General features: G+C 42.3%; 1 protein-coding gene and 1 long non-coding RNA gene across 2 annotated transcripts in view; one reads left to right on the forward strand and one right to left on the reverse strand.

Moving 5' to 3' along the window:
* Positions 1–22222, reverse strand: part of LOC124260566 — a 27068-nt gene continuing 4846 nt past the window's right edge. The window contains exons 3-5 of the mRNA XM_046694890.1: positions 20718–20864; positions 19551–19745; positions 1–423 (exon numbers count right to left, since the gene is read on the reverse strand). Coding sequence (XP_046550846.1) covers positions 344–423; positions 19551–19745; positions 20718–20864 — 422 coding nt within the window. The 3' untranslated portion in view covers positions 1–343. The remainder of the gene's footprint in view (positions 424–19550; positions 19746–20717; positions 20865–22222) is intronic.
* The window catches only part of LOC124260567, a 21598-nt gene continuing 16300 nt past the window's right edge, over positions 16925–22222 (forward strand). The window contains exons 1-2 of the long non-coding RNA XR_006894124.1: positions 16925–16972; positions 20505–20507. This is a non-coding gene — a long non-coding RNA (uncharacterized LOC124260567). The remainder of the gene's footprint in view (positions 16973–20504; positions 20508–22222) is intronic.

Raw genomic sequence — 22222 nt, forward strand, 5'->3', positions numbered from 1 at the left:
ACCACCCGATCCCGTTAGTCGCCTCTTACGACAAGCATGAGTTACTGGAGACCAATTCTAACCCGGATCTGAGAATGTTTGAGAATGAAGTGGGTGGAACAGTGTTTCAGTACATGTGGTGGATGTTCCGGGGAAACTCAGGTTGAAATTGGGATTCAAACCAAGGCACAGCAGATACCGACATTGAGAGTTGGGTTTAGCGTACTTGTAACAGTGTCCAGTTATATCACATTGATCTAGGATTCGAACACACACTCTCCTGTTGATAACCTGAATGTGCTTTATAGACGTGTAGGCTAAGTCCGGACAGGACATAGATATCTCCCAGCTTGAACGTGTGTTGTCACGTGTCCACGTCCATGTCTGCCTCTGGAAGCGTTGTCATTGCCTTTGCCATTGCGGTTTGTTTCGGCCTGGATCGAGCTGTAAACAAACATTAACAACAGTGATACTTAAAATGAATTGTTTCAAATACTATAATATTTAAACTACTCTAGAAGTTAAAGGACATCTGATTCTTACAATGTCAATAGATCATGGCGTAAAAGATTAACTCTAGGTAAAGTCAGAACCGGGAACCGAGAATATCTTATCTCAAGTAGTTAAAGGGCAATCCGATTCTTACATATGAATAAATCATGACGTAAAAGATTAACTCAAGGTAAGAACAAACACACACACACATGCACGCGCTAAAAATGTCGTTAGTTGACGCATTTCCAGTCATTTCTGTTGAAGCCTCAGTGGGTGAGTGAGGGGTTAGATCGCTGACCGTGTGCTGGCGTTTTGAACAGGACTCTGACAGCGTGGGTTCGAAACCCAGGCGGACTCAACGGACTCAATCCAAAAGGGTACGTGAATATGTACTTCGCTAAGAACATGTAATTATACCACGTTTCATTTGACCACTTTCTAAAAGGAATAGTGCAATTATGTGGAGTGCATTTCGGTTTGTGTCATGAGACATTCTTTTACGTGAATTCTACAGATTGTATAAAGACATTTTGCCAAGGTAGAACCCAGTCGTCTCTGTATCTTTACATTGTGTTAATCAGAACAAAATCATTCTCCCTAGTCCATGTAATAGAACCGGTAAGAATAGCTGCAATTTCTTCAACTCATATATGAACGTCCACTCTTGTACAGATTCCCGAGCAAATAGCCAGCCTGGGATGCCAAGTGCTTCCTCGTTATAACGCTCTACCGACCGGCTAGGTCACATTGGTCTAAGCTTCTGTTCTCAAGTTAGCCTGTTGAAGAGCATCCCATTCAAGGTTTCCATCCTGAATCTACTGTCTCGGTCTAATGAGAACGCTGTAGCGCACACTATTGACAAGAATAGCCAAAGGCCAGACAAAACGTTGTGCAAATAGCAGCTAGTTCTTTAATCCGTAACACTATCGGCATAGAGTGCGTAGGAGGGGGCATTATAGATAACTTAAGAAAGTGATACTAAGATGAGACTGAGATTGGAGTTGGATATACCATATCACCCAGAGTATCTCTTTCATCACTAGATATATGTACACTCACCGAATAAAACGTCGACCAACATTTCATGGATATATTGGTCAGTAGGTCTCATAAACCAACTAAAAAATATAAAGCGTAGAAAATGTGGACAGAGGTTTTTATCATGACTATTCAAAATGTCAGCGCTATAGTATGACCAATCTCGAGTATCTGCCGGAACAGTTTCACATGGGCTTTAAAGGCAAAATAGCGGAGAAAATTAGATGAATAGAAAATCAGTTCAAATCAGTGATGAAGAATTTACGAAAAGGGTATCTTGCTCTGCCAGTGGCACCAACCATTCAATGCTTTCATAACACGCCGAGTAACTTGTGTGTTGCCTGACCCCCACCAAGCCATACTTTGGACCAGACAAACCAGTGACAGATTAGTGATGTAATGCGTTTCATCGTGTAAGTGAGTGAGTTTGATTTTACGCTGCTTTTAGAAATATTTCCAGCAATATCACGGCGGAGGACACCAGAAATGGTCTTCACACATTGTACCCATGTGGGGAATCGAACCCGGATGTGAGTTTCATATATATTTCACATTATGGCTTAATTGAAACGGAAAATACACTGACGCTTCACGACATAAGGCTCACCGAGGTGGCCCTGTGGACTATGTCGCTGCTACAAATTTCTGAAGTGGGTGGCTCAGTTGTCAGGATCGACCAATTCTGGGTTTGGATCCAAGGTTTCAACTTGCTCGATCGGTTCCTGAGCCAGAAACCTATGATCGAGTGTTCGAATCCCCTTTCTGCCCGGATCTCCTATTTAGGTCTGTCAGCATCGTGTCTGTGTTTGTGGGTTTCAACAGAGGTCAAGCCCTACACCACTTCTGGTGTTATCCCACATCAAGTTATCACTGCCATAACGAGATCTCAAACCCGACAGGGGTGGTGGGGTAACCTAGTGGATACAGCGTTCGTTCGTCACGCCGAAGACTCGGGTTCGAGTCCCCACGAGGGTACAATGCTTGAAGACCATTTCTGGTGTCCCCCCGCCATGATATTGCTGGAATATAGGCGGCGTAAAACAAAACTCACTCACTCACTCACTCACTCAAACCCGACTCGCCACCCTATATTAATGTCAGTTGAAGGCTCATGGTGCAACAACATTATCATCACCCCGGTCAACCTATTAGTGTGCATTTGCTTCTCCCTGGGGAGTATACCAACATCCAGCCTGCAGAGTTCAACAGTCAGGTTGCCATCTCATCCTACCGGGTACCCATTCACTGCTGGGTGAACGGTGTATTTTGAACAGGGTCAAATGGCTATGGTGACGCCACATGTGCTACATACTTCCGTGTTCCCGACCAGTTCCACACTTTGCACAACATTCCAATACGTTACCACATCGTGGAACCTTTTTCATGTACTGTCAACCTCTGGTGCAGTTAAGTTATCGAGCGGGGTTTATTTCCGGAGTTACGATTCCGTGTCTTGATATTGAATTTTCCAGCTACAAACTTGAGTCGAATACAAAAAGGCTTTTTTGCACTACGCTGTTAATAAGTTAAATTAAATCAACGCACTATACACAGTAATAAAAACACCAAAATAACCCCACGAGACATTACCGATTTGATAGTTTCCCAAAATATTTGCCAATGTGTGCTATCACTGCAATAAAGCTGCCCTGCCCAAAAGTGTTCAAAGGGTTAAAACAGTAACTTAAAGTAGGTTAACGGAGGGGGGATAATTATTGAATCAACGGGCTTGGTTGGAGAAGCAGGATCGGACTTGTCTCGACATCAGTGTCAGACGAATCTCTACTAGGACGTGAAATAGCGCCTCCGTCTTAAAACGGGGCATGTTCGGTGTTGTCAAACATAAAGTGCGTCGGTGTGCGTCCAGACTATGATTGCCTGGCATCTTGATGGAGGTATCTACCTATATTTAGACTGGGTTTCAGAGGCGGGGGATCGAAATACATCAGCAATTTAATCAGGGCGAAAATATCCAGGGTTATTGTTTGCGTCTGTTTCGGAATAATTCAATTCACAATGACATCGTTGTCGGGAAATAAGAAGTGGATTTAGTTGTGTTGTCTGTGTAGAATACAACATGCCTATTTGTCGTTCTGTCCGTCCGTCTGTCTGTCTGTCTGTCTGTCCATCCTTTAGTGTAAAGACAGACAATCCACAATCCGGACTGATGGGTCCAGAGAGGGATGATGGAGGTGCCCGCGCACACCCACCCACGTATACACCAACACCCGTTATTTCCGCCATCTCACAAGTCTCTTTAACCCTTGTCTGAACGTCTGTTTTACACTACGTTGAGTTTAAGTTTATGTCGTATGCTGTTAGCACTAGATAGAAATAAGATGCACTTTCGAGTCCGGATGAGAAGCACTGCCTGAAACAGCTGTCACGTGGTCACATAAGATCCGCCTACTTTGAATTTGTAATACACTTTAGTCCACTGGAGGTTTAAGGGTTCCACGCTCGGACCAGTTAGGCTCGTGATTGTGGTAATAAACTACCGGGCAAAAGAAAGTTATCACTTTTAAAGTAATTGTATAACACAGGGGAGGATACAGCTTTTTAAGAAAGGGGGTGGGGGGTGCACACTCTAGAGAAAAGGAGGGGTGCACACTTCATTTTCACCCGTTTTCATGGGTCATTTAATAAACTTTCAGGACAAAAAGGCGGGTGCCCACCCCTGCACACACACACACACACACACACACACACACACACACACACACACACACACACACACCAGCCCCTGGATTCGCCTACGTAACAAACCGAAATGCTGACACAGGATTGAACCCAACCAGAAAATATTCGCCCAAAAACTTCACACGAAACGTAAAAAACGTAGTTGTGGGACATAAAATGCACGTGCATGATTGTGGCAAAAATACCGATGTTGGACAGAGCAAGCATGCAGTAACCATAGACCACCACGAATACGTCAAGACTTACGCAATCGCAACGAGACAGCACGATCGGTGTGGCCAATATGGGGGCTTCACAAGGTCAACGGGCTAGACCCTTCATCTGCAGCCAGGCAATTTGGTAAACCGCTACCAGCAAAAAGGCCAAGAGTTATGAAACCGGCAGAGGACCGCTAAATCCAGTAGGTCCCCCTCCAGAAAAGATTCGTGACGGCTACCTCAACGGCGGCGACGGCAATAGGATATGCCATCAACAGACGAACAATCCTTCGACTTGGAATGGCTGGTATACGAGCCTTCCGTCCCTTCCGTGGAATGGCCTTGACCCGTCTACACCGTCAACGCAGACTGCAATGAGCACGAACTGAACGTCGGTGGCAACAGAGAGTGCACTTTACAGGTGAACATTGTTTCAGTCGGGATGAAGTGGTTTGACCTTGTGTGGTGCCTTTATTCGACAACAGCCAAGAGGAGCCTCACATCTCCAGAATTGTTCGAGAATACCTGCGCAACGTTAACGTCAACGTATTGCCTTGGCCAGCGCGTTCTCCAGACATGGACATCTCTGGGATCATCTTGACCGTCAGCTGAGACAGCGTGTACCATCTACACCGAACCGACGGGAACTTGAGCAGACTCTCTTGGACTTATGGAACAGGATTCCTGCTGACGTCATCCGCCGACTGACGAAGTCAATGACTGACTGACTAACTGAGGTTGGTTTTACGCCGCTTTTAGCAATATTCCAGCAACATCACGGCGGGGAACACCAGAAATGGGCTTCACACAATGTACCCATGTGGGGATTCGAACCCGGGTCTTCGGCGTGACGAGCCAACGCTTTAACCACTAGGCTACCCCACCGCCCCGACGACGTCAATGAGGAGACGTGTGTTGGCATGTATGGATGTCCAGAGTGGTCACACTCGCTATTGATGACGTGTCCCCTGTCTCGTTATATTCCTCTTTGTGCACTTTTTGAATGAACTCTGATTTTGACCCCTTGACTATTTCTCAATGAATTGCATGTGAATGAATATTCAGTCAAACTATTAGAAAAATATTTCTGTTTGTAAAATGATTATCATAAATCTCACATAAAGTTTTCATTTTTGTATTTTATTTCTTGTGGTCAAGTGAAGTCGGTGATAGCATTCTTTTACCCGCAGGTTTGCATCTCTGTTTACAAATTTCTGCATTCCACACTGGCTCTTGTGTTTTTAGTCAACGTTTACAAAAACATGATTAATGCGAGGTGAACTCTGATTTGTGTAATTTGTAATTTGGAACACTTGCCTCTTTCTTAATGATGTGCAAGACCAGCATTACAATGAAATTTCAGTCAAATTATTGGAAAATTAATTCTGTTTGTAAAATAATTATCATAAACCTCACATACGACTTTGTTTCTATATTTTGGTCCAGTGAAGTCGGGGATAACTTTCTTTTGTCCGGTAGTCTATTTAATTCCCTTTTTTCTGCATTCCACACTGTATTCAGTCAACGTTTACAAAAACATGATTTTGGATAATAATATTGTTTGAAACGCGAGTTTCTATCAGTGCCGTTATCTTGGTACACTTTTTTCAACTGGGATGGTCTGTTTTTAAATGTTCTGTATCTTGCCCTCGAAACGCCCCTTCAATGGTTAGTAAATCATGATAATAATTGGTATTTGTCGCACAACGGGTTAGATCAACATGTGATATACTTCTTCCATTAGCTTCGTAATACCTCGGACAAAAATGGAGTAGTGCTACTCAATCGCGTCTTTGGAAACCACATACCGGTTGATCCCTCCGCATAAAGTTCCTATAACGCGACGAAAAGGCGTCCATCTTACAGACAGTAAAACATTATACTGTCCGAGCAGCTTTTCGACTGTCGCCACACTGGGTTGTTTAAAGTGGTGAACCTAATAAATTAAACGGTCACGACGTGGATTGCTCTCTATATTGGCCGATGTGAACAATGCTATTGAGGTGACAATCGAATCGAGTTCGACCGCCTCTGTGGTGTAGTGGTTAGAGCGTCCGCCCGGAGAGCGGAAGGTCGCGGGTTCGATCCCCGACCGCGTCATACCAAAAGACGTTAAAATATGGTACTTGTTGGTCCCTGCCTGGCGCTCGGCATTAATGGGTTCAACAAGGACTGGTCGGCTTGGAGTCAGTATAATGTGTCTGAGTGGGGTATTCATGCTTCACTGCGGCATGGTATCTCAGTGGGCTAGCACTATGAAACCAGCTTCAGTCTGGGCTAGTACAAGCAGCCGCACATACACATACACACTCATGCACGTCGTCATATGAGCGAAATATTCTCAAGTACGACGTTAAACCCAATTTCACCTCACCTCGAATCGAGTTCTCGCTACGTCTTCCCAAGGAAGGCAAATGTCATCTAAGGACATCATTGGCGGTTGGGTACCCTGGTGGTTAAAGTGTTCGTTCGCCGCGCCGTAGAGTCAGGTTCAGTTCTCCAAATGGTACAATGTGTGAAGCCCATTTCTGGCGATTCAACCGTGATATTGTTGGAATATTGCTGGTCACTTTAAGGACATCACCTAACTGTCCAGGACGACATTCAGCGGACGTTCACCGACCAATTAAATTTACACTGGATCAGCCAGTCTGAAAGCAACTTTCTCGAGGTATACGACACACGACTTCCATTCTATTGTCGATTCAAAATTTGAACATTAAAAAAAACGGAAGAATGGGGTGCTTCAAGACAATATTTAGGGTGCTTCAAGACAATATTTAGGGTGCTTCAAGACAATATTTAGGGTGCTTCAAGACAATATTTAGGGTGCTTCAAGACAATATTTAGGGTACTGCAAGACAATATTTAGGGTGCTTCAAGACAATATTTAAGGGTGCTTCAAGACAATATTTTGGGTGCTTCAAGACAATACTATGGGTGCTTCATGACTCTTTTTGTGTAGACACGACTGTATTGCTTCACGACAGGGCTGAGGGTGCTACAAGACAATACTGGGGTTGCTTTAGTTTAGACCAGATGTGGGTGCTTCAAGACAATGGGTGCTTAAAGACAATACAGTGGCCATACAGGAGATGACTGGGGCCCTTCAGAGCAAGACGGAGGTGGGTGGGGGTCGTGCTTAAAGACCAGACTGGGAGTTCTCTAAGACAAACCAGGGCATGTTTTTTAGACATACGTCAAAAGGTACCAGCCGAATAATCCAGTTACCTTTTTTCAAACACATCCATTTGGGACCCAGCATATCAAGCGAACAGTATTTAATTATGATTTTTCAATTCTCGGATCATCGACTGATCAGTTCCTAATGTGGCCTTTCATAACAGTGTTTGAAGGCCCCCTGACAACCACGACCTCACATCTGCCGTCATGTAATCACCTCGCAGTGGCGTGAAAGCAGCAGGAACAATGATTAGCACAGATAATAGGAAGAGGGGCGCTCGACTATATCGGCCACTGCCGACAGGTGCCCGAAACCTGATCCCCTCAACGTCAAGCGGGGGCACATGTTTAATGCTTCGCAGCTATTTCTATACCGCCCCCTATGGCAGCTATTCGGTTCCTGTTCAATAAACCTCGTCTATCACACTGTTTATCTGAAGGAGACTTTTCTCCTGCGTCTGAACAGGTCTCACCAGACTCTGGAATCTAACTTAAATGATGGATGACATTTCTATAATCTGTTTGTTTGTTTATTTTCATCGATATACGCGAAGGGAGGTCCGTCAAAGTGAAAGATAGATAGATAGATAGATAGATAGATAGATAGATAGATAGATAGATAGATAGATAGATAGATAGATAGATAGATAGATAGATAGATAGATAGATAGATAGATAGATAGATAGATAGATAGATAGATGGGTTTTTGTTATAATCTCAAAATTACAGACATTCATGCCTTGAGCAAATTTAGAGATGTATCATTTGTATATTTGATCATTTATACTGGTAAATCTATTTCCGAGGAGATGGGGTGGTGGGATAGCGTAGTGGTTAAAGCGTTCGCTAGCTGAAGACCCGGGTTCGATTCCTTGTATGGGTACAATGTGTGAACCCACTGGCTATTAATGAAATAATGCTAAAAGTGCCGTAAAACTACAATCACTCACTCACAGTCATGTCTACACAACCACAGTCATGTCTACACAAACACAGTCATATCTACACAACCACAGTCACGTCTACACAACCACAGTCACGTCTACACAACCACAGTCATGTCTACACAAACACAGTCATGTCTACACAAACACAGTCACGTCTACACAAACACAGTCACGTCTACACAAACACAGTCATGTCTACGTCTACACAACCACAGTCATGTCTACACAAACAGTCATGTCTACACAAACACAGTCACGTCTACACAACCACAGTCATGTCTACACAAACACAGTCATGTCTACACAAACACAGTCATGTCTACACAACCACAGTCATGTCTACACAAACACAGTCATGTCTACACAACCACAGTCACGTCTACACAACCACAGTCATGTCTACACAACCACAGTCATGCCTACACAAACACAGCCACGTCTACACAAACACAGTCACGTCTACACAAACACAGTCACGTCTACACAACCACAGTCATGCCTACACAAACACAGTCACGTCTACACAACCACAGTCACGTCTACACAACCACAGTCACGTCTACACAAACACAGTCACGTCTAAACAACCACAGTCATGTCTACACAACCACAGTCATGTCTACACAACCACAGTCATGTCTACACAACCACAGTCATACACACACAGTCACACACAAACTGAGTCACGTCTACACAAACACAGTCACGTCTACACAAACACAGTCAGTACACAACCAGTCATGTCTACACAAACACAGTCACGTCTACACAACCACAGTCACGTCTACACAACCACAGTCACGTCTACACAAACACAGTCACGTCTAAACAACCACAGTCATGTCTACACAACCACAGTCATGTCTACACAACCACAGTCATGTCTACACAACCACAGTCATGTCTACACAACCACAGTCATGTGTACACATACACAGTCACGTCTACACAAACTGAGTCACGTCTACACAAACACAGTCACGTCTACACAAACACAGTCACGTCTACACAACCAGTCATGTCTACACAAACACAGTCACGTCTACACAACCACAGTCACGTCTACACAAACACAGTCATGTCTACACAAACACAGTCATATCTACACAACCACAGTCATGTCTACACAAACACAGTCACGTCTACACAAATACAGTCATGTCTACACAACCACAGTCATTTCTACACAAACACAGTCACGTCTACACAAACACAGTCACGTCTACACAATCACAGTCATGTCTACACAAACACAGTCACGTCTACACAAACAGTCATGTCTACACAAACACAATCACGCCTACACAAACACAGTCACGTCTACACAACCACAGTCATGCCTACACAACCACAGTCATGTCTACACAACCACAGTCACGTCTACACAACCACAGTCATTTCTACACAACCACAGTCACGTCTACACAACCACAGTCACGTCTACACAAACACGGTCACGTCTACACAAACTGAGTCACGTCTACACAAACACAGTCACGTCTACACAAACACAGTCACATCTACACAACCACAGTCACGTCTACACAAACACAGTATCGTCTACACAACCACAGTCATGTCTACACAAACACAGTCACGTCTACACAAACACAGTCATGTCTACACAAACACAGTCACGTCTACACAAACACAGTCACGTTTACACAACCACAGTCATGTCTACACAAACACAGTCATGTCTACACAAACACAGTCACGTCTACACAACCACAGTCATGGCTGGGGAGCCTTCTCTGTCTGACATGGATAGTGAAACGTCAACGATGATTGCAAATTTCCGATTTCGGATCAACGGAGTCGGGGATTCTAAGCTTACATTAGCCAACTTGACAAATATTATACAGTTATTATCGTTTTAGGAAGTTGGAAGGCGTTCGTATGCACCGATATAGGGACTGCCTTGCTATTTCTGATCATTCAAGTCAGCATTGCAAATATTTGGACCTGGGATGGCGTCAATATTTATTTCCATAGGCCGTCATGTGATTACTTCTCGGCCACTGAAATCAGAAGAGATACACCATGGTTTAGTCGTTAAATCCTGCACTTAAATGTGATAAAACAAAACTATTCAAATATTGGCATGGATAACCAAATAATAAACAGTCGCTTATTAGTTGTTCAACTTGTACTATTCCGTCAGTCAGATTTTGACGGCCATTTTCAGCAAGTGAGTGAGATTACTTTTACGCCGCTCTTAGCAATATTCCCGTGATATCACGGCGGGGGACACCACAAATGGGATTCACACATTGTACCCATGTGGGGAATCGAACCCAGGTCTTCAGCGTGACGAGCGAACGCTTTAACCACTAGGTTACCCCACCGTCACGTCTTCAGCAAGTCCAGGAGACGTCAAGAGTTGTGACTGGGTGAGTTTATTTTAATGTCAGCATTTAGTAATATCATGGCGTGGCATTGGAGGTTGGAGGGAATGCATGTCTGAAACGTTTACCACTTTGGTGAGTGAGTGAGTTTGGTTTTACGCCGCTTTTAGCATTCTTCCAGCAATATCATGACGGGGGACACCAGAAATGGGCTTCACACATTGTATCCATGTGGGGAATCGAACCCGGGTCTTCGGCGTGAAGAGCGAACGCTTTAACCACTAGGCTACCCCACCTTGGTGAAACCCAGGATCACTGGTCCGGCCCTGACAAACCCAGAAATATCATCAGAGGAACCAGGAATCAGACAATCCAGTGATCAACAGCGACAGCATCGATCTACGCAGTTGGGATACGATGACGTGTGTCAACCAAGTCAGCGAGTCTGACCAGTGACCACCTGATCCCAGTAGTCTCCTCTTACGTCAAGCACGGGTTGTTGAAGACCAATTCTAACCCGGATCTTCACGGGTCGGTACGCCAAAGGAACGCAATTCTGCACGGCTAATTGAAGCACTTAGACACACGTGTCCAACATTAAGATACGACTTCACACATTATATTTATTAGGGGAAAGAACTGGACGCAAACACTTACGCTTCAAGTCTCTCTCACCACCATCCATCATAAAAGACATGACTATATTAGTAAATATTTTAATTAGTACAACAGAGAAAGAAAAAAAATGCAATAACTCGCAATTTTTTTAAAATGCAACGTTGCATTAACGATTTTTTACTGAAATAAAAACACCCCAGAAAAGTCATGTACGAAAGGTATGTAACTTACAGCACCGTCAATCAAAGCTGTGGTAAACAAAATATTTGCAAGCGTACGACGTTTCCAGAAATACCCATTTACGTACAGAAGTATGTCGGTGTTGCCATCGTCAACAGGCTGCTCACAAGTGGAACAAATCTGATTCTATCCGAGACACGTCAGACTGTCCACACCAACTAGAGGCGCGGCAGGAACCAGATAATCGCGGCTGAGAGGGGAGTAGACCGAAAAAGCGGACCTCAAATACGAAACCTATTACGAGACTAAGTCAGCAAGGCAGCATTTCGAGTCCAGAGCACCATTCTAAGAAAGGATCTTAGCGTTAAGATATTCGTATCTGCCATAGTTTAACATAGGATTGCATTGATCGTGGTGGTTAGATCGGTTTATGGAACGGAATCCTTGAAAGTACTGCTTAAAATGGAATCGAGGTCGATTGTGAACCTGAACACCATTCTAAGAAGGGATCTTAGCGTTGGCCGGGGCGCAAACCTCCAAAACCCCCGTGTGTTTCCAAATAGTCTCCCATTTGCTACTCCTCAGCAGGGAAGATGTTATCAGCCCGTGAGTGACAAGGCTGTAACGGCTATGGGTGCCTGGCAAGAGCCTGGCGATGTCAAAGGTTAACCTTGGAATTTACTACTAGAATAAATATGTGCCTCATAGTAAATGTCCAACAACCCTTTCACTTCATATTTTGATGACTAAAGAGATTAATTTGATTAGCATATATGAAACATCAAGTTTTACTTATATTCTGAATATATTCTGAAATAATGATCCGATTGTGACCATTTATAGCTCATTTTGTAGGGAAATCATCTAGCTTTCGATCCGTAGGCCTCGACAGGGCCTTAAAAATAGTTTACGTGGTGAAATTTAACTTTGATCGAGGAGGGGGTGGTTTCGTCGTTACATCCCTTTCCTTTTATATAGTACTAGGGTAAGGTCTATATACTTAAATGTCTTTCTAACGCTGTTTCTAAGCGTGACACGCCCCTGTGGTACGGACTTGATATTATACCAAACACATTGTGCGTTACGGAATGTGGCATAATGTGAATTCAACTGTTATGTATTTAAATATTGTGTGACTGAAGGGTTTCTTGCCTTTGCAAACCAGTGCTTAATGGTCCTTGGGCCCGCTTGAAGAAAATGTCAGTTACTTTCAGTTTAAACCTATGACAGTGAAGGCTGCTACATTTTGCGCACGGCACCGGCTTCACAAATCGATCGTTTCACTCGAATATCTAATTTGGAATGAGATTTAATTTGAATTCCTTTGATACCATTTTTCATTCCTTGTTCGTTCAAAGGATGCAACATTGTTAAATGTTTTATCACAGAGAAAAGTGAGTGTGTTATCGAGGGAGGTTTGACGCGGAACATTCAGTGGGTAAAAACCACAGAGGTCAAGGTTGCAGCTGATAACAGTCAAGTGGATAGGATGTCTGACCGGAGAGCGGAACGCCGGTGGTTCAAACCCCAGCTGAGTCGCACACAAAGAGTGAGTGACGAGCGAACGCCGAACCGCTAAGCCCCACCGCCACGTATCCGAAGACGTACGTTTGAAGGTGGCATCGTCTTGTCACTGTCTGGGCCAGGACATTATGGGGACAAAACAGGTCGACTGGTCGGCTAAAATGCAGTCTGACTGTGAGTGAGTGAGTGTAGTTTTACGCCGCACTCAGCAATATTCCAGCTATATGGCGGCGATCTGTAAATAATCGAGTCTGGACCAGACAATCCGGTGATCAACAGCATAGCATGAACATCGATCTGCGCAATTGGGAACCGATGACATGTGTCAACCAAGTCAGCGAGCCTGGCCGCCCGATCCCGTTAGTCGCCTCTTACGACAAGCATGGGTTACTGAAGATCAGTATTCTAACCCGGACCTTCACGGGTACGCAGTCTGACTGTGATATCCATGTTAAACTGTTGTAGGCAAGCACTATAAAACAACAGAGTGAACTCGTAAGAGTACACGCACGCACGCACGCACGCACGCACGCACGCACGCACGTTTAGTCATTCCCGTAGTGTACGTCGCCATACAAGAATCTTGAACGCAACGTTAACCTCACCTCACCTCACCTCACCTCGGAGTTGAACCAACCCTGGCTAGATGTACACTACGGAAAAGACCATTCTGCATCACTCAAAGAAGAGTAATCTTGGTTCTCATGTGGTAGTTGGTTGACAACTTAGATGAACCCAACGAACTACAATAGGATGCTACACTACGAGTCATTCACATGGACGAGACCAAGCAAGCTCTTGAACTGGAAATCCTACAGGTTTCTTCTCTAAAGTTCTCTCAGCAATATGTGATGGCGGTCAGTATCGTATCGTCCCTGCCCTAATTTCCTTGGAGACCATGGAGTAATCAAACCAGACAGGACTTCAATCGGTCCCCGCCCAGTCCAATTTCATCAAATTACTGCCTTTCTTGATTCCGGTTAGTGAGTGTGTGAAGTTTTACTCTGCTTAAAGCAGCTTTTGACAATATTCCATCGGGGGACACCAGAAATAGGCTTCACACATTGTACCCATGTGGGGAATCGAACCCTGGTCTTCGCGTCACGAGCGAACGCTCTAACCCGTGAACGTCTGGGTTAGAATATTGGCCTTCAGTAACCCATGCTTGTCGTAAGAGGCGACCAACGGGATCGGATGGTCAGGCTTGCTGACTTGGTTGACACATGTCATCGGTTCCCAATTGCGCACATCGATGCTCATGCTGTTGATCACTGGATTGTCTGGTACAGACTCGATTATTTACAGACCGCTGCCATATAGCTGGAATATTGCTGAGTGCGGCAGTCAATGAGTGAGAGAATTTAGTTTCAGCTAAATGCAGGAGGAAAGCTCGAGGTGAAGCTGGTCTACAATGTGATGTTTACCACTGTAGTAAACGCCAAGCAATAAGAAGTAATGAGGGAATTGAACCCACGATCGTTTCGGATTCGGACACGCCCAAGGGACGAAACTCTTCACAACTACTACCTCTTCACACAACCCAGTTGAATATCTACCGTAATGACACAACTCATAATATAATTATCACAGTGACACTGATAATGATAATCATACTTCAAAACGACATCGTTGATACATACTCTTTCAAAACGATGTCCGGATGAACGAGGGTCTGCACGTACAGTAATTTTGAAGGCCTGCAGTTTTGGGCTATTATTAGCAGCACTTGCAGATTGTGTGTTGAGAGACGGGATGAGTTGACGACCAAACGTGGCTAGTCCTACCGGATCAATCAACCCTTCGGCTTAGTAATTAGGATCCGATTAAGTGGAAGATTAAATGAAGCTCAAGATTTATTTCCACGTGATCGGCACAATGTCACCCACCCACGCGCCGGATAGGTCGCTGGAGACGGGGCTCATTGGCTGGTTGATGTGACATGAGGTGACGGTGGGGAAGATTGTTCGGCAGCAGGTTTTTAGAGGTCGTAGAGAATGTTTGGACACTGTGGCATCGTAGATTAAGAGTTGTAGGCTAAGATTTAAAAAAGTACTGATAGAAGATATACAAAGATGTCTTTCAGTGGCATTTAGAAGTTGTACATTGATGTCCAAGATATTTTTATGGATTAAACTTCTTTTTTAATTTTAATCACTATGTCATAGTCCTAACTGCCAGTTCACCTGATGAAGGGACCTGGAATGGTCTCGAAACGTCGTGAGAGAAATTAAAAAAGAAGTTTAATCCATAAAAATAGCTTGGACATATACAAAGATGTTCGGTAATTGCCGACTTTAACAATCAATGAATTTCATTTGTTGCGGTGAAATTCTGAATTGTCACAGTATTCGGCTTTCATGGGTGCATAATTGTAAATATGACGAGTGACGTTTAACTTATCAAATCAAAATGTTATGATAATTCAAAAAGTTATGATTATATGTTTCAAAGTGTGAGAAACTTCTATTTCACAGTGTATTGGTGATAATAAGCACTAGTATTATCTGTGTGACCGGAAGCGGAAAGTCATAAATAAATAAGGTATGGGACTGTCAAGACGTGTCTCTCATCTGTGATATGAGGAACCCTGCCCTGGCAAACACTACAGCTGCAATAATGTCGATGCGATGTAAACTTTCAACTCACTAACTCACTCTAAAAGAGCACTGATATGCATATTACTTAAATGAATCTATGTACATTTATCGGGTTCCCAGTACCTCAACATGTGTTTTTGGCCGGCCTACTGAAAGCGGAAATAAGTACACGGATTTTGGCATACTCCATGGAAGCAGGATTTGGGGATGTTTTTAGTGAGTTTGGTTTTACTCCGCTTTTAGCAATAAGCCAATATTCCACAGTATCACGGCGGGGAACACCAAAAATGGGCTTCACACATTGTACCCATGTGGGGAATCGAACCCAGGTCTTCGGCGTGACGTGAGAATGCTTTAACCACTAGGCTACCCCACACCCTTGATTGTACAATGTCGTCTGCTTGCAAGTAAACAAGGGGGGTTAACTCTTCACAAACTAATGAAAAAGGATTAACGGAGTTGTCTCTCTTGAATGAAACCAAGCACTTGATAGCTGGTCAAGGTTGTTTATACTAGAAATCCAATTAAACATATTCCTAAAATTCTCAATAATTTCTGGTCATACTATATTTTACAGTGCATGTCAGTTCTTCCACGGTAGACCGTGATAAAGGTGAGCTAAAAAAACACTACGGAAAAGTATTTGCGCTAGATTCTATTCTTTTATCATCTATAAGTATATCTCCATGTTATGTGATATTATCATTGCACATATCGCTACACAGACAGTGATACTGTCTGACTTCAGTTGGATATTAATTTAGTTTATACTATTCACATTTTGCTAATTATCAAATCATTGATTCAAAAGAAAGCTATGATGTGGGGTCTAATTTGGTTTAAATATCTAAGCTTATTGTAAGCATGGATCCTAGGTTTCAGTATGTCACTGCATCTTGTGGATCCCATACCTGCTATTGACAGGTGATGTGTACTTGTCAATGACTCGTTCCATGATTTGCAAAATGGTTGATTGGTGCCATGAAAACCATTTTTATGGTTACTCATGTATCAAGTGCATAATGTTAGATTAAAGTTTGCTGTTTGCCTAAAGAGGAGTTACCATATCATTATTTATCTAGTTTTAAATGGATACAATTTCAAATTATAAAGCTATGTTTAAGTAAAGTTGGGAACTTTCGTGATTATGAGCAAAGTGTGAGTAGTGTATATTCGTTTATTGTCATTTGGACTGTTCAGTATTTTCACAACTTTCAGCGTTAAAATAGAAATAAATTCAAATAAATTCATTTAACAAAACTACACATTTAAATTAAGAGTTACTTTACTGAGTGTTTTGAAAGTTCCACAATAAAGACACAATATAAAGCCCCAAAAATGTGTCCAGATATTAATTTAGCCAGACCGGAACTATTGTCGATTATTCGAAAAACTATGCTTACCAAAGTCGATAACTGGATAGAAATTATACCTTGTCCTAAGTAGATAATAATGTCATGTACGTAGTTATACCTATAGTCTACATAAAAGTAAAGTATAATCTTCGTAGATGTAAGTATCATTTACGTAAAAGTAAATTATAATCTTCGTAGATTTAAGCATCATTTACGTAAAAGTAAATTATAATCTTCGTAGATGTAAGCATCATTTACGTAAAAGTAAATTATAATCTTCGTAGATGTAAGCATCATTTACGTAAAGTAAATTATAATCTTCGTAGATGTAAGCATCATTTACGTAAAAGTAAAATATAATCTTCGTAGATGTAAGCATCATTTACGTAAAGTAAATTATAATCTTCGTAGATTTAAGCATCATTTACGTAAAAGTAAATTATAATCTTCGTAGATGTAAGCATCATTTACGTAAAAGTAAAGTATAATCTACGTAGATGTAAGCATCATTACGAAGATGTACGTTTAAAAAGTAAATTATAATCTTCGTAGATGTAAGCATCATTTACGTAAAAGTAAAAGTATAATCTTCGTAGATGTAAGCATCATTTACGTAAAAGTAAATTATAATCTTCGTAGATGTAAGTATCATTTACGTAAAAGTAAATTATAATCTTCGTAGATGTAAGCATCATTTACGTAAAAGTAAATTATAATCTACGTAGATGTAAGCATCATTTACGTAAAAGTAAATATAATCTTCGTAGATGTAAGCATCATTTACGTAAAAGTAAATTATAATCTTCGTAGATGTAAGCATCAATTACGTAAAAGTAAATTATAATCTTCGTAGATGTAAGCATCATTTACGTAAAAGTAAAGTTATAATCTTCGTAGATGTAAGTATCATTTACGTAAAAGTAAATTATAATCTTCGTAGATGTAAGCATCATTTACGTAAAAGTAAATTATAATCTACGTAGATGTAAGTATCATTTACGTAAGAGTTAATTATAATCTTCGTAGATGTAAGCATCATTTACGTAAATGTAAATATAATCTTCGTAGATTTAAGCATCATTTACGTAAAGTAAATTATAATCTTCGTAGATGTAAGCATCAATTACGTAAAAGTAAATTATAATCTACGTAGATGTAAGCATCATTTACGTAAGAGTAAAGTATGATCTACGTAGATGTGAAAATCACTTATGTAAAAGTAAAGTAAATCATATTCATTTACGTAAAAGAAATACTCTACGTAGATGTAAGTATCATTTACGTAGATGTAAAGTATCGTTTACGTAAAAAAGTATAATCTACGTAGATGCAAGTAATTTACCGGTACGTAAAACTAAAACATTCTACGTAAAGTAATTTACGTAGATGTAAGTATCATTTACGTAAGAGTAAAGTATGATCTACGTAGATGTAAGCATCATCTGACAATAAATCGTGTTTAGACTGGCAGACTGGCACTAAATATATGTTTCCATGTCATTCAACCCAACTGAAACTGAGAAAATAACATCTACACATGTAGTAGTAGACGTTGTATGAGTAAAGGCAGCTGCTGTTGTTGTTGTGGTTGTTGTTATCGTTGTAATCATTACAAGTCCATGTATAGAGCGCCACATCCCATTCACCCAGGTACTACAATATTTCAACCCCGGACAGTTAGTCGGTGTGCGCTTGATGTATATTCTCAGCTCCCTTGGCACTGAAAGGTTAAGTGTCAACCTACCGGGTATCCATTCGCTGCTGGTTGGACAATGTTTCGAAAAAAGCAACACGTGCTTCAGTGTTGGGGGGAGGAAACGCTAGAAACGTTTTTGGGTCACGCACCAAATACTCTCTGCGCCCAACGTTCACATTTATTTGATTTTCACCCATGTGTCAACACAAGGACAGTGTCTTAGTATAAAACGTGGCATCAGATCACTGAGTATCGTGTCATTTTGGGGGATAACGGTTCACATAACTTCTGATTGACATTTAACACATACTGATACACTGATACCAGACACGGAGGCATGAAAGCCCTTTGGCTACTGTATACCTTCATGAGACGGTGGAAGAGAAGTCGAGTTGTTATTAAAGGAAGTCATCGAGCGATCCCAAAAGGACGTAAGACTTAAAGTGACACGTGACATCACGGACATGCTCCCTTTCAGCGCGGTTGTCATAACGAGTTATGAATGTGTGGAGAGAAACAAAAATCACGCTAAAGTTTGCATTATAATATTTGGCCACGTGTTGGGATTAAGCAGCTCTTGGAATGAGTGGTCGATGGCAACCTCATATTTCGATTTCATTAATATGGTGGCGTTAAACATCAAATACCATCAACCCACGTCAGTATGTGGATCGCCCTGTCTTAAAACTCACCGTTTCTTCTCATCTTCGACATGGCTTCCATCACACCCACGGGATGTGCAGCAAGAGGTGTAGCCACGGCGAGTTGTCCCCCCTTGGTAAGTTTTGTCTTGATACCAACGTTCTGAGAGGAATCTGCGACTCGTGATGTTCTTTTGGGTCTTTCGGGGGGTGATTCCTCTTCTGTATTGCTTCTATTGCCTCGACCTGCAACGGACATGATATGTTGACGGTGTCGATTGCGGAAGATGTGTGCCCACTACGGCCAGAGTGAGTGAATTTGGTTTTACGCCGCTTAATAAGTTTGGTTTTACGCCGCTTTAAGCAATACAATATTTCAGTAATATCACGACGGGGGACACCAGAAATGAGCTTCACACATGGTACCCATGATGAGCGAACGTTTTAACTACTAGGCTACCCCACAGCCCCGTACACAAAGACGTTTAAAGATAACACCTTGTCCCTGCCTGTCGTTAGCCATTATGGGGACAAAACAAGTCGACTGGTCGGCTAGGATGCAGTCGGAGTCTGATATCCATGTTAAACTGCTGTAGGCAAATACTAGGCTCTCCTACAGCCCCGACTACCCAAAGACGTTAAAACTGACTGACTGAGTATGGTTTTACGCCGCTTTTAGCAATCTTCCAGCAATATCACGGCGGGGGACACCAGAAATGGGCTTCACACATTGTACCCATGTGGGGATTCGAACCCGGGCCTTCGGCGTGACGAGCGAACGCTTTAACCACTAGGCTATCCCACCGCCCCAAGACGTTTAAAGGTGGCATCGTCTTGTCTCTATCTGGTGCTGGACATCATGGGCACAAAACAAGTCGCACATTGTGCCCATATGGGGAATCGAACAAGCGAAGGCTTTAACCACTATGATTGGTGTATTTCGTCTGTAACTTGAAAAAGTTGTTTTTACGAGTGAAATAAGTAGTGGCTTCATCGACCAATCAGCCGGTCAGTCTATACATCACTTATGGCCAAAAAATAAGTTAGTTAAAAAGTTATTATCTTAAATAATAAACCACGGGAAATGTCTTCTTCATGAAAAGTATTGTGCTGTGGTGCCATCGCCACCACCAGCATGGCCGGTCACAGGGCTCGCACAACCGCTGAGTCTATCTTCAGAGTGAATGTAAGGTTCTGGCTTTAGAAACATGTGTCTACCTTTAGGTCTATTCTTGAGTACATTCTCTGGGAGGTGATCCAGGTATTTGATGTAGTTAGAGTTATCTACCCTCTTCTTGTAACTTTCTTCAATTTCCTGCCTCGTTCTGGGAATCCGGAAGTCGCAACAGCAGCAGACGATTGTGGCTGGAATATCAAAAAGCAAACAATGCAGACGCATAGAGAAAACAAAACTGGTTGCTAAATCTATATTCTGTGCTGTGATGTGTAGTGAGTGCGAGCATACTGAAAAGCTTTATGGGTAAGAATGTTCTAATTAAATGCGTCGAAGGCAAGATCAAAAGGTGTTGGGCTCACAGGCCCTATAACTCAAATTCAGAGCAAAAACACATGCCGAGCGTCACCCATGTGTCTGTGACATTTTTCTGTGAATATTTCGCTCATATGACGACGTGCATGCGTGTGTATGTGTATGTGCGGCTGCTTGTACTAGCCCAGACTGAAGCTGGTTTTATAGTGCTAGCTCACTGAGATACCATGCCGCAGTGAAGCATGAATACCCCACTCAGACACAGTATACTGACTCCGAGCCGACCAGTCCTTGTTGTACCCATTAATGCCGAGCGCCAGGCAGGGACCAACAAGTACCATATTTTAACGTCTTTTGGTATGACGCGGTCGGGGATCGAACCCGCGACCTTCCGCTCTCCGGGCGGACGCTCTAACCACTACACCACGGAGGCGGTCGACTACCGGTAGAACAACCAGAGTTGCACGTATGAAATTGCAATTTCACTACACATGCTTGTTGATTACCTGGCTGTTCTACCGGCAAGTGGTCCCCCCGCGTAAAAAAAAAAAACGAAAGGTGACCAGAAAATAATGATCGTTTGTTAAACAGCTTTTTTATTCGGGTGTCCAAAATTATGAGACAAATCATCAGAGTTGGTCTGTCGATTTCATGTGACTGTGCAAAATTTGGTTTTGTTGCAATTATTAGATTTTGTGTTAGTGAGCAATTCATTTGTCTCAAATGAAATCAAACGGACTGTACCACCATATAACGTCTCTTGTTATGTCACCGATCTTCCACCCTCCGGAAGCTACAGTAGTTGGCCATAAGTGAGTCATCATTACTGAAATTTCCATAGACTTACATGTTAATTAACTGTTGCAAGAATAATTTTCATAAATTGATTAGAAGTCGTTTTATTTTGATATTTTGCAAACATTTGGAAATCATCTTCAGCTACGTGTACATAACTGTCTTTCATCTTTCCGTTGATTAGTTATCGAATGACACCTGATTAAGCACCATATATAAGTACAACTTTAATCTATCCCATAGACAGCCATGTTAAACCTGATTAGTATGTCTAATATATGTTGCAGTTTTCTTAATAATCATCGGAAAATTGAATGGAAATTATGTGTATGTAGCTGAGATGATTTCCAGCTGGTAGGTAAGTATTGAAAGCAATTCAACCGAATTTAAATTTATGAAAATTATTCTTGCAAGAGTTAATTAACATGCAAGTCTGTGG

The sequence above is a fragment of the Haliotis rubra genome, unplaced genomic scaffold, assembly GCF_003918875.1.
Source record: "Haliotis rubra isolate DU_JTF1 unplaced genomic scaffold, ASM391887v1 Scf77, whole genome shotgun sequence".
NCBI lineage: Eukaryota > Metazoa > Mollusca > Gastropoda > Lepetellida > Haliotidae > Haliotis > Haliotis rubra.